Source organism: Diadema setosum, chromosome 13 (assembly GCF_964275005.1).
Source record: "Diadema setosum chromosome 13, eeDiaSeto1, whole genome shotgun sequence".
Classification (NCBI taxonomy): Eukaryota; Metazoa; Echinodermata; class Echinoidea; order Diadematoida; family Diadematidae; genus Diadema; species Diadema setosum.
The window spans coordinates 12383327-12396135 of NC_092697.1; the positions used below are offsets into that span (position 1 = coordinate 12383327).

At 37.3% G+C, this 12809-nt stretch overlaps 1 protein-coding gene across 1 annotated transcript in view; it reads left to right on the plus strand.

Annotated features, from left to right (window-relative positions):
* LOC140236421 (pancreatic triacylglycerol lipase-like) overlaps positions 1-8548 on the plus strand; it is a 9731-nt gene extending 1183 nt beyond the window's left edge. Inside the window, exons 3-9 of the mRNA XM_072316347.1 lie at positions 1-95; positions 1128-1244; positions 2767-2886; positions 3850-4086; positions 5918-6038; positions 7172-7366; positions 8470-8548. The exon at positions 1-95 is cut by the window's left edge and continues 20 nt beyond it. Coding sequence (XP_072172448.1) covers positions 1-95; positions 1128-1244; positions 2767-2886; positions 3850-4086; positions 5918-6038; positions 7172-7366; positions 8470-8548 — 964 coding nt within the window. The remainder of the gene's footprint in view (positions 96-1127; positions 1245-2766; positions 2887-3849; positions 4087-5917; positions 6039-7171; positions 7367-8469) is intronic.
* The last annotated feature ends 4261 nt before the right edge of the window (positions 8549-12809 follow it).

Below are 12809 nucleotides of genomic sequence, written 5' to 3' on the forward strand. Positions count from 1 at the left end.
CAGCTCGTTTCACATCATCGGTCACAGTCTTGGAGCCCACGCCTCTGGGTATGCAGGAGAACGGCAAACCGACCCGCAGGTTGCGAGAATCACGGGTAAGAAAAATGGGTCAGCTTTAACCTTAAAGGTATTGGGGCATTCAAACAGCTGGCTGGTTAGCGCAATAGCTCGACCGTTTCCTCTCTGCAGGCGTGTATGTTTGACTAGCAAACTACTTTTGTGCTGCACTATAAGAGAAACTTGTTTCGCTAATAGCAATGCAGTCTCTGAGCTCCCATGATATTATAGTTTTCTATATGCACAAAGTAGGGCCTACAAACAAATATCCTTTAGATGGAAATGTTTGTTGTCTTTTTGCCGGTTAAGTTCTCGAGTGGTCTTGATTTAATTCAGTATCATTTGCAGTCGTGCATAAAAAAAGATGCATAATACGAAAATAATGATCAGGCATTTCATTAAAGTCAAAAAGAAAAGGGCCTACAAGACGAATACGCTTCAGAGAATATACCATGCGTAATGATAGGTTAAAGGCGCACCTTTTACCATTTTCTGATAAACGGACATATTTTCGAATTAAAGAACCTTCGGAACAATGACCATAGAAATGATAAAGGTAGATTTTGAAAGGCATATTTCTTTGTAACTTTCAGGAATGAAACGTTTGAGACAATGTATTTTTCGTCTACTTCTTCTTCTTCTTCCTCTTGTTATTATCATTATTGTTGTTGTTATTATTATTATTATTATTATTATAGATAATAGAAATGCAAGAGACACTCAATGAAAGCTGAGAAAGAATACAGGCGAAAAACTTGTCCAAAAATTTCCTTAATTTGGTATAATTTTGATCTTGTCTAACCTTTCTTATCTGCTCTTTCTTTTACAAACACTGGTTGTTCGGAGCTTACAGCCAAACAAGCTAGCTGAGAAGATCTCATCAGTTGAAGAAACACCTACAGCATTATTTGAAACATTTTCGGACACTTATGTTTTGCCACACTCTTCTGAAGAAAGTTTCACGTTTTAAAAGTTCCTTTAAATCGTGTTCTTTCTCAGAAAACTGCTGCAATGAAATGGCTTAGATTAAAGAATTTTAGCTGAAACCATGAAATGCCTTCCCTTCGCAGGTCTCGATCCGGCCGGGCCGTACTTCGAGGGCACGGACACGATAGTTCGCCTTGACCCGACAGACGCCGCGTTCGTTGACATCATTCACTCGGACACTGATCCAGTCTATACACTCGGTAAGGACACCTGCCAAATCAGGCGGTGAATATGCCTACTGTTCCTGTAAAGGACAAGTTCATCCAAATATATCATATGCGGATTGAATCAATGCAACGATATCAAAGAACACATTAGTGAAAATTTGAAGAAAATCGGACAAAATCCGCGTTCAAAATTTATGCATTTTTTAGTTTTAGCGCCGCCGTCGCTGGATGAGTAAACTACAGCTGTTTTTGCAGGATAACAATAAAAAGAAAATACAAACAAACTTAACAATGTTTTCATGTTTCTGGCAAAATAAAAGAGCGCTTGACTTATCTTTCCCAAAAAGGAAGGTGAACAATATGACCTTTAGAATGTAACAACTGGAGGGAATGTGTGGGTTTTTTTTTTTTCGTGTAGAAAAATGAAATGTTGTAGAATTCCTTTTAAATGTATCTTTTTATATTGTTCTACAAAGGGGCCTACGAGACATCACAAACTGTAGTAGCATTCGCGGTCCACTGAACACAGAAAGTGAAAATGTATAACCTTTTAACGGATTGTCAGATATTTTCTATAACTTTCGATGATGTTGTCTACTAACATTGCTGCATTCACTCCATTCACACATAATATTTGAATGAACTTGTCCTTTTAATCATCATGCGCTGCACCTTTAGAAATTAGTATGTAATAATATTATGGAGGCGTGTTCTTAAAGTACAGAAATAAAAACAACTTCAATAAATCGCATTGAGGATTCGATGTGATCCAAGTGTGATATCTAAGCAACGAGTTTTTTTTTTTTTTTTTAATTGCTAGTGCCACTTTAAAGCAAAAAAGGAGTAAAAAGAACAACGCTTTTTTAAGGTCGTGTACTGGTGGTCCAGGCTACATAGCGACATTATTGTGTCTAGTCTTTACGTGACTAATGTCGAAACAAATTATTGAGGCAGACCCATAAAATCTATTCTACGAAGATACAGTAAGTTTCCCCTTGTCCACATAATATGTCCCGCCTCGCAACTTTTTTCCCCCGTTGTATACTGTTTGGTTAGAGTCTTGTCTATGCTGGATTATACTCTTCATATCGTTTTATTAACCCCTCAATAGATGTATTAAATAAGTTCAACTTAATAAGTTCAACTTGGTCAAAAGACCCTGTAATATCTTGTTACCCATGTACTGCATATGGTGCCAATGCGTTTATCTTCTTTTTTTTTCTTAAACGACTTACTCTGATATGTTTCACTCTGTGAGTTCTCACCAAAGGTCCAGTGTACCCTATTATGTTGATTATAGGTTGGAGGTCGACCCCTCCCCCCCCCCCAAAAAAAAAAAATGGAAAAGGAATTCATTTTACTTGATTTTCAGCCACTTCTACCTAATCTTTAAGTACATGGGCCAGCATAAAATTCACTGATCCATGCTGATTGCATTTACATTTTCTATCCAGCTCTCCCTCAACCCTTCCTATTATACATCCTTCTTCCAATTTAAAGTGCCTTTTTTGCTCTCCAACCGTTGTAGTTATTATTCCCTCTTTCGTTCAAAAAGGATATGGCATGTACGCGGCGTGTGGCCACATGGATTTTTACCCGAACGAAGGCAGGGCGCAGCCCGGTTGTGACCAGAGCTTTTTCGAATTCGTTGGCAGCGAAGGTGGGCTGTGGGATGGTAAGTAACGGTCAAAAACCACAGGCCCACTCTGTTCCCACAGAGACGATACCTGAGACGAGGACATCATCAGGGCCGGCGCAGTGTTTTCAAAAGTGTGGGGGCCCACTTCCGGTGTTCATGAGCTAACAAGCAAAAAAAAAAAAAAAAAAAAAAAAAAAAAAAGGTCCTCAGCTCATCTCTCCCCGTCCACTTCCGGGTTTCTTCATCTAGCAAACGAAAAAAAAAAAAAGGTCCTCAGCTCATCTTTCCCCGTCCACTTTCGGGTTTCTTCAGCTGACAAGCAAAAAAAAAAAAAAAAAAAAAAAAAAAAAAAAAAAAAAAAAACCCCGGTCCTCAGCTCATTCTCTCCCCTTCCATTTTAGTGCCACTTACGTACTTCCGGGTTGAAAAAAGTGTGGGGGCCCAAAGTGATGACACCTTATGTATTCCTTTGTATGGTGCACAAAGAGTGTGGGGGCCCGAGCCCCCACGGCCCCCACGGCTGCGCAGCCCCTGATCATAATCATGCATGACACTGACTCCATTATTCACAGCATTTTGGAACGAAACTGAATGTCTTTTGTTTGTTTTTTGTTCATTTTTTTAAGGCAAAGAGTGTGATCCTCTCAGCACCCCGTCCCAAATTATTTCAATATTCATTGGTAGATCGTCTTTTCATTCGTTATTCTTAAAACTCGTGTGGATGTTTGCTAGTAATACCCTTGCCTTTTTGTGTTTCAGTGTCACTTAATAAGATTTTAAAAAAGCGAATAAAATGTTGTAGTTTTGTACCAATTGAATGCACTAAAAATGTTGAGATGAGACATTGTCATACAACCCTCATATGACTTTAAAAATAAAGTTATTATGGCAATTATCCTTTACTAATTGAAGGTTTCTCCCCCTCCCCCTCTCATAAAAACGTCACTTACTTTCTTACTTTCATAAATACGCGCGTTTGCAAACGAATGCTATTTGCAGGAACGACTCAGTTCGTAGCATGTAATCATCTGCGTGCCATTGAGTACTTCATTGAGTCGATTTACGCGAGTGCGACCTGCGAGTTCGTCGCTACAAAGTGCGGTTACGGCGAGAGCAACGAGTATGGACTCTGCTTCGGGGACAGAAATACGGCGAGGATGGGTTTCTATTCCGTCCAGGATCGGGCGGACGGAAACACGTACCAGATAACCACCCGGAGTTCGTCCGATTTCTGCGGTGAGACGTGATTTGATAGACTATAGTTTGGATTGATTGGACATCTTGTGTCTTGTTTCGTGCTAAAGTTTGTAAAGTATGTTAAAAAAATTGATAGCAAACTTGTCGAAGCGCCATTTTTATACATTTTAACGACAGTCCATACAACAAAACAAAACTTTCCCAGTCATGGCTCACTTGTAACATAACAAGCAATATTCTTGAATTGTGATTAAAAGATCCCAAATTTTCTCATACACTTACTGTTTTTTTAATAGTTTTTTATCTCAAATATCTAAACTGCTTAGAAAGAATGGACTTAACTTGTTTTGAAATTAAACTGTTTATATGATAACATTTCAGTTAACTGTATTTTTTTTTCATGTAAGTCGTGTGAGTCCATTCTCTCTCAGCAGTTTAGATATTTGAGATAAAAACTGAAAAAAAAAGTATATGAGAGAATGCGGGATCTTTTAATCACAATTTCAAGAATATTGCTTTTGATGTTTCGAGTGAGCCGTTACTGGAAAGGTTTGTTTCGTTATAAGGACTGTCGTTAAAATGTTTAAAATGTTTGATTTTTTTTTTCAGTTTTTATCTCAAATATCTAAACTGCTTAGAGACAATGGACCTAACTTGTTTTGACATTAAACTGTTCATATGATAAGATTTTAGTTAACTGTATTTTTTTTTTTCGTGTAGGATCTCCAAACGCCATTGTGCCAGATCATGTTTGACTTCACTCATACAGCAAATGTGGCCCTGTACAAGGATCTATAACACCATTTAAAGAAAAAGAAGCAAATTAAACGGGACACACCCGATAAAATGCCTCAGACATGACAGAGAAGAAAAGAGCAGTTTTAATTTGTAGAAAGTATTGATTGTTTCTCACACAAAAAAAAAAATCATTTTTTCTACCTTCAAAAGGTAGCTGCAGTTTTTCCTTGTTTTTTTTTTTCTATAAAACTTTACTTTTCTTAATCTTACGCAATGAAGGAATGAATGAACGTGAACTGTGTGGATTATTAATGTATTTGATTATAAAAATACATATATTACATAACTTTATTCTTACACAGAAACCCTTTATACACAAATGAGTGGTATACCAATCTACATTTATACGAGTTTCTCATTATCAATTTCTCAGTATCCACCTGCCACGGGGCTTTGGCCTTTGAACAATTCCAGAAAATTGTGTAGGTCATTTAGATGTGTCTCTGTGAATCGAATATGATGAATAACACAAATTGCTCCTAACAAACTCGAACAGAAGGAGATGCTCCTTTGTGTAAGTTCCTCCAAAGTAATAACTTGTATTGGAAATCTCTGAGTTTTCTGCTGAATGTAGCAGTGCTAGGTCTTACAAAAATATCACACCAAAACTGTAGAATCCCTTGCACTAAAATCGACATTCTCCTGTTTGTCTACAATTCTAAAGAGAGTAATTCAAGAGTTTGTAAACTTAATACAAAATGTGACTAACGGTATGTTTTCCTTGATCAACGTAATGTTGATAACTGCTATCTATGAATATAATCGTCTGTCCTAAAAACTTTAAAATGTTAAACAATGTAAGTTGTATTTATTTCCATCCAATGAGTGCCAATTGGATTCTGCCCCATCATATTTTCCGCTTTTCAGTGCTATATCACAATTCCAGATCCTAACAAATCCTTGTGTTCGTTTATTTTGTGTTTGTTTCATGTGATTTATTCACAAAATGCAAACACGTGCTTGATACAAACACAGGAAAAGTTTGAGCATGTAATATATCATGTAGTATACATCTTTTGCGTATAGTGTCTAAAATGATAATCCAACCTCCACCTTCCAATTCATTCGTAAGGTCAGCAGTATCTTTTTTCGATCAAAACGGATGATCCTCGGAGGGCGGAAGAGGCCTGCGGTCAGATCTACGTCCAACTCTTCGGCTACTCCGGTCAGTCTTCAAGATTCGCTCTAACTTCGTAAGTGAAACAATGGTTCTTCCATCTTAGCTGAGGCGGAAAATATGTATTTTAAAGTTCAAATAAAAGCATGTTTCTGATTAATTAACTGTATACGCAGACAACGTAATTTCATATAGAATAACCTTACATTTGCAGATCTGTACATACAAACAATATGCATTTATTGTACACAGGCAGACAAAAGAGTGCAATAAGTAGTTGAAAACAACAAGAACAACAACTGAATTTGCTTAATTTTCAACGGAGTATTAACATCAAGAATAAGAACAAACGAGAACACAATCCATGAATCTCAAAAATAAAAGAGGAGGAGAGGGATTTTATTTCTATTCTTACGTAAATTATTTGGATACTTCATCTTTCGCTCTCCGAGAAAGAATTCTTTCTAGATAAGATTTACAAGGGTTTTTTTATTACTCTTTTGCTCGCTTTTGCAGTAGATTCAGGAATGTTCATTTACGATGTCATTGCGCATTTGCACAATGCTCATGAGCAACGTTCTAATAACCCGGAGGTCTTGATCCCAATTACATGCCTTTTTAAAAGTACTCTTTTCCTGGCTTAGGTAACTAAAAGAGTACCTTCAAAATACTATTTTTAGAGGACTCATGAATACCCGTGCTCTTTTGCTCTCTTTTTAAAACATGGGAGTGTACATCATCACCAGGGAGGCTTCTGATAGAATATACTTTCCCTTTATACGTTTCACTGTAATGGTCTTTTACTATTACAGCTTGGTGAATATCATATTCTACATGAAAATTCATTGCTCGTTTGGCCGACCCAAAATAAAAGCGAAATTCCTGTAAAATAAACATCTTTTGTGTAATTTCCAGACATCAAAGGAAGACTAAGAAGTACTTTCAACCAGCGTTAAAATTATCTTTTGATGATCTTTCGCTTCAATGTCGAATTCTTGTGGAATATTTTTCCAGCTGGGAAGAAGTCGCTATGCTTCTGTGACTTATCTTTCACTTGTGATCTTATTATAAAAAGACAAGATTAATTTTTCCATGTTTACAGTTTAAAGAGTGCTTATCACTTATATTTTGTTCACTTGGGGAATCTGAAGAGCGAATGTTTCTGGTTCTGTAGCAATGCATCTTTTGATTATTCTTCTGCTATCCTAGCGAAACTGAGGAGTACTCTCCAGACACCATATACATGCATGTTGGCGCGTCGGATGTTCATGTAGGCTTGCTGTCTGGTCTGTACTTGGACTGGGACTATGATGTTGCTTGGTACGAGTTCTGGGATTGGGAGTTATGGGAACGACCCAGGCTCTACATCACTCAGATTCAGATTACTGACTTCTACGGTACCACGTGAGTATTTTTGATGACAGGTTACTTGAGTCTGTATTCAAGTTTATGTCTCAGTTCCTTTCTCTCTCTTTATCTCTCAATATCTCTCTCTTTTTTATTTGGGGGGGGGGGGAGGAGGAGGAATATGATCATTTTTAATGACATGATAAAAATCAAAGAAAGGACATTCAACGAGTGCAATCTCAATTTTGATGGAAGGTGACGTTGTGGAACCTAAGTAGTGTTGTTGTTGTTGTTGTTGTTGTTGTTGTTGTTGTTGTTGTTGTTTTTTTTTGGGGGGGGAGTTACAGATCACATAAAAAGACTTATAGGGCAAACATGTGTTTAATGAATACTGTATGACTAATTACTAAATATGGTAGATTTTGACAGGCAAAAGTAACGTTAATTTGGTTTAAGTTTCCTTCATCTGTTCAAAATAATGATGATGGCTGATGACGCCGATCATTGAAAGGCTTTTCCCCCTATTTGGTGCGCTTGTGCTCGCACTGCGATAACCAACACATTAAAACCGCTCGCCTATCACGTGATCAATTTGGTGACATTAAGATTAAACATCTTATTTTGACACATACACACACACACACACACACACAAACACACACAAACACGCACAGACCCCCCCCCCCCAACATAAAATGAGGCCATTTTGCTGATACACACTTGTTAGGAGTAGATTGAGAGTAAAATGCCTGAAGGTTCGGTAGTACGAGGGATGTAGTCTTTCTCAATCTTGTGTAATGACCAACTGCACTGCATTTTCTTTTGTCTTTCCTCCTGTTTTCTTGGTGGTATCGCACACTTGGATCGTCCATGGACTCGTCTCTGCGCTGTCAATCTCTCTCCCACATTATTTCTTCCATCGAAAAATCATGGAACACTTAAAACATTTCCCATGCAATTCATCGTTATCTATTCTGACGCGGGGATGGGGATTTGTTTTGGCAACCACACCATCCCATTGTCAAACGCATCAAATGATATTTTCAATGTCTTTCCTCTTCTATCACATAATTTTTCCTCCTCGCCATGCACGTGACATCATTGTTTCATCTTTTTCTCTATTGACATGGTGCTCATTACCTATCGTTACGTTGTCGCAGAACCTACATGTGCGGAGGAGATGACGGTATTCCGCCCGACGAAGCTACCGCATTCTATGCCCAAGACAGTCCTTGTTAGTCTTGTGCATCCAGCCACGACTATACAGATCACTTTTCCATGATTTATTCTAGTGATGCACAGCTTCCATGAATTCAAAAAATTCCTAACGATTAAACATGTTTTAGATTGCTTATGTTAATTTAACATGCGTGTTGATCGAGCTTGAAAGTCATTTTATCATAGCGGAAGTAGACTCAACTTCATTTTATTATTAACTTAATTGAAGATTCCATTGGTACGCTGTACAACTTCAGCCAAAATTTCAGTTCTTTTGTTCATAATGTCTTCCATGAAAGAAGTTGTTCTTTTTTTCTTCTGAAACTTTTTGTTTTCAATTTTTCATTTTTCATCTTGAAATCTTATGTGCATTTTTTCTTTCATGGATGCTAGAAATAGGCATCGAATGTGGAGTAGTGCTTGTGAGAAGCAATCATCATACTAAACAAATTACTTATGTCCATTGGCTCCTATAAAAGCCATCATTACCTAAACGTCGAGCGTTGTTAGACTTATTCGTTGCTGTCGATTCTTGAATTCAAATTCATTTGTCACATGCTTCAAAGCAAATAATTTTACCATTGCACTTTTCCTTTGCTTATAGTTATATTTGGAACATTAATAAATTAATCATTTTTTTTTTTTCGCTGTAAGATTTTTTTCCCATTTCATCTTGATAATGCCTCTTCTGTAGGAAATCCATTACCTGGAGACAGATTTTAAAAATACAAGTACGTGGCTTTTCTCCAATATTACCGGGTCGTCAAAATAAATTGTTTCTTCTTCAACAGATCACTTGTACTCATTGACCACGGTTATCTTTTGTTTTGTCTGCATGAATCTGCATGTGGATGAAATGTTTCAGTAACAAAATTCGACGATTAAGTCACTTCGTCGAAAGGTGTTATATGCAAATCGACTCCATGTTAGTTAGATTACAGAAGTAATAGAGTAATAATAGACTTTTATTCTTGCCAATTAAAAGTGCACGCACAATGCGCACTGGCGTTGACAGCTACTGCATGTGCATTAATAGCATGATGACTTTGCCTTGTTCATTCAGATTCACATGAGTTTACAGTTTACGAAACAATGTTCATTAATGCTCGCTACATCTCCTTCGTTAAAACGGCTTCTCGACTGCGTATAGGCGGGTTGCCTTTGGTAAACGATGAGTTCATAATACAGCGCATGTACTGATAATAAAGGAATAGAGAATGAGTAAATAAGATCGAAGTGTATCAGTCTTTGTTGTTGTAGTTTTTTATGCGTCGACATCATTCACCTCTTTGTGAGTGCGAGGTATGTGAATATTTTAGTACACTGGCCCAACTGCTCTCTATGGCTTTATATTTCGAAACGAATTAAAGATATCTGTGTTCTCTGTTCTGTTGTAACTCTATTGGCGTTGGCCTGTGAAAGTTTTATCTCATGAGCGATCAACTACCACTGAATATCACCAACAGTCATTACAACAATTATTATGTGTTATGGAATAAGATAATAAATTCTATAACATAATCACTAATGTCTTGTCACTTTAAATGCAGGTATAACAGTCATTGATATTCATACATGTCCATACACACACACACACACACACACACGTAAACACACATAAACATATACATGTATAATCATGTATTTACAAAGTTATATAAGAATGATGTTTCATATAAGCATGAATGCAGTTTATATACACAATAAGTATAATAAAGGACAATATTAAATGGGTTAATCAAATACCGGTTAATGATTGGCTAAACAGAGTCACGTGATGGAGGTACATTCGTTATGTTCACCCATGGGCGAACATTCTTGGTAATGTTCTCCCATGGGAGAACATTTTCACGTAACAAACCATTAATGAAAGAAGTCCTAGGACCGGCCACCCACGCGCGCACAGTGAATTTGGCTATGCGCGAGCGAGCGATCGAGTGCGTTGTGCTCTGCATGCATGCTGGTGGTTGCAAAGATCGTACACTGTAACTACTGTATACACAAGCCAGTCGCTGTGTAGCGCACTGCGTCTGGTCGGGCTACGCTACACTACGCGTAAGTACACTGAATCTTTACGATCTTTGGTGGTTGACGTTGACGTATTTGACTAACCCATATAATATAACAGATGATGACTTTTGTTGTCGGGAACATGTACCAAACGTTCCTCTCTCATTTCGGGAGGCTATAAGTCCTCGACTTCGTCTCGGGACTTATAACCTCCCTCAATAGCATTTCAAACCCTTCGGGTGGAACATTCGGTATGTTCCCTCCCCCGCCAGTCATCATCTATATAATGTTATACGAACAGTAGATAAGCAGATGAACAAATTAGACATTTATACATGATAACGATGCAGAGACTGCTGCGAAATAATGTTTGATATAGATGTTTTCAGCTGACAAGAGAAGTGAATAGAAAGTAAAGATCAGAAGAATAGTGAGAGAGAGAGAGAGAGAGAGAGAGAGAGAGGAATTGAGGGAAGATAGGTAGAGAATTAATAAAGATGAGAATTAGTACAGCATAAAAATCCAATGAGAAAAAGAAAATGACATATAGATACATAGGCAACACAATTCACCTGTTCAGGCGTTTTCTCTTTGTTCATGCAACATCATTCTTTTCCTCCCTCTCCCTCAGTACAATTTCTCTCTTACCCTCACTCTCCCTCCCTCTCCCTGTCTCTTTTCAAAAATTGTGTTTCATGTCAATAGCATATACACAGGCAGATGATTGTGTGTGTGTACGTGCGTGTGTGTGTGTTTGCGAGCATGTCGTATATTTGTTTTATACAAGTGTTAACAAAATTGAGTGTAAAGGCTAAAGGTTTCCGCAGGATCAGGGATTACATTACTAGTACCTTGTCCCCTGAGTTGGTTGTTGTAAAAATTAGACCCACATCCCAGATTTGCTCTCTTCTTTGTTTTTTTTGGGTTTTTTTTTTTTTTGTTCATCTTCCTCTTCTCCTTCTTTTAAGCCGACGACTTAACATGTCACTATTGTTCCTGAAAGAGCTTCTACATATCACGTGACGACCATCTTAGGCCAAAATGAAATAGTTTATCAAAATTGAACGAGTAGAAAACAACCAAGCAAACAGACAGACAGACAAGCATACACTGTACAAACACTATCAAAACACTTTGTGTACATTCATTAATTATTGAGAGTTTACGTCTTTACCTCTATCACCTTTACCACGTCCAGTATGTTTTTACGTCATCTCAAGGCAAAATTCAACAACTTTCATCTCCTGGAGAAAAAAGAAAAAGAAAAAGAAAATGTTGAATGGTCGTTAGATACGTCGCGGATATTGTTTATGGCTCTTTTTATAAACCCAACAAACTCAAACACACACAAACGTAAACACAGCTTGTGTGTGTAAGCTTGTGTGTGTATGTATGTGCGTGCTGCGTTATGAAAATAAACGGTGATTAATCATTACATTTGTACCCATCACCGTCAATAATCAATCAATATAAAGCATCTCATATTTTCTACCACCCTTACCCTTGTATTCAAGGGTCCTTTGCAAATTTACATACCCAACGTGCAAGGAAACCCATTTGCAATATTTAAAAAATGCAGGTTCTTTCTAATCACAATGAGCATCTCCTTGGTGGACTACGCAACTACCCCTCCTTAATCAAAATCACGCAAGGGGGTTTTGTAGGCTATGTCACATTCGTAAAATTATGTGACAATTGAATATGACGAGACAATTCCCACTGTTACGCTGTTCCAGATTACCATAGCCATCTAATTATCATTATGCCCCGCAGCTTTGCCAAAGTACACTCAAGGACGCATATACCATGTCTAGAAATTAATGTGAGTTTTATTATAATCTATTTGTACTTCGGGCTGATTGGCTACTAATAGGAACAGAATTATTATAATGCATATATATATATATATATATATATATATATATATATATATATATATATATATATATTGAAACAAAGACAGGGAAAACTGACCAGAAACGAATGAATGATAGTAAAAACTTTGAGCAAAGAAAATGGGTTTCCATCTGGATTCGAACCCGAGACTTCCGGATTAATAGACCGGTGCTCTACCGACTGAGCCACAGTTAGCCCTAGCTCGGTGTTTTGTTTTTTGTTTTTGTTTTTTATTGTTCCATATTCCACATTTCAACAAATACATAAAACATAAACATCACAATACAAAAGCATGGATGAATTGTCAAGTACATCTTATAAGACAATAAAACATGTGAAATATGAGGAATCTACATAGAAGCATTGCTTGTAGGGT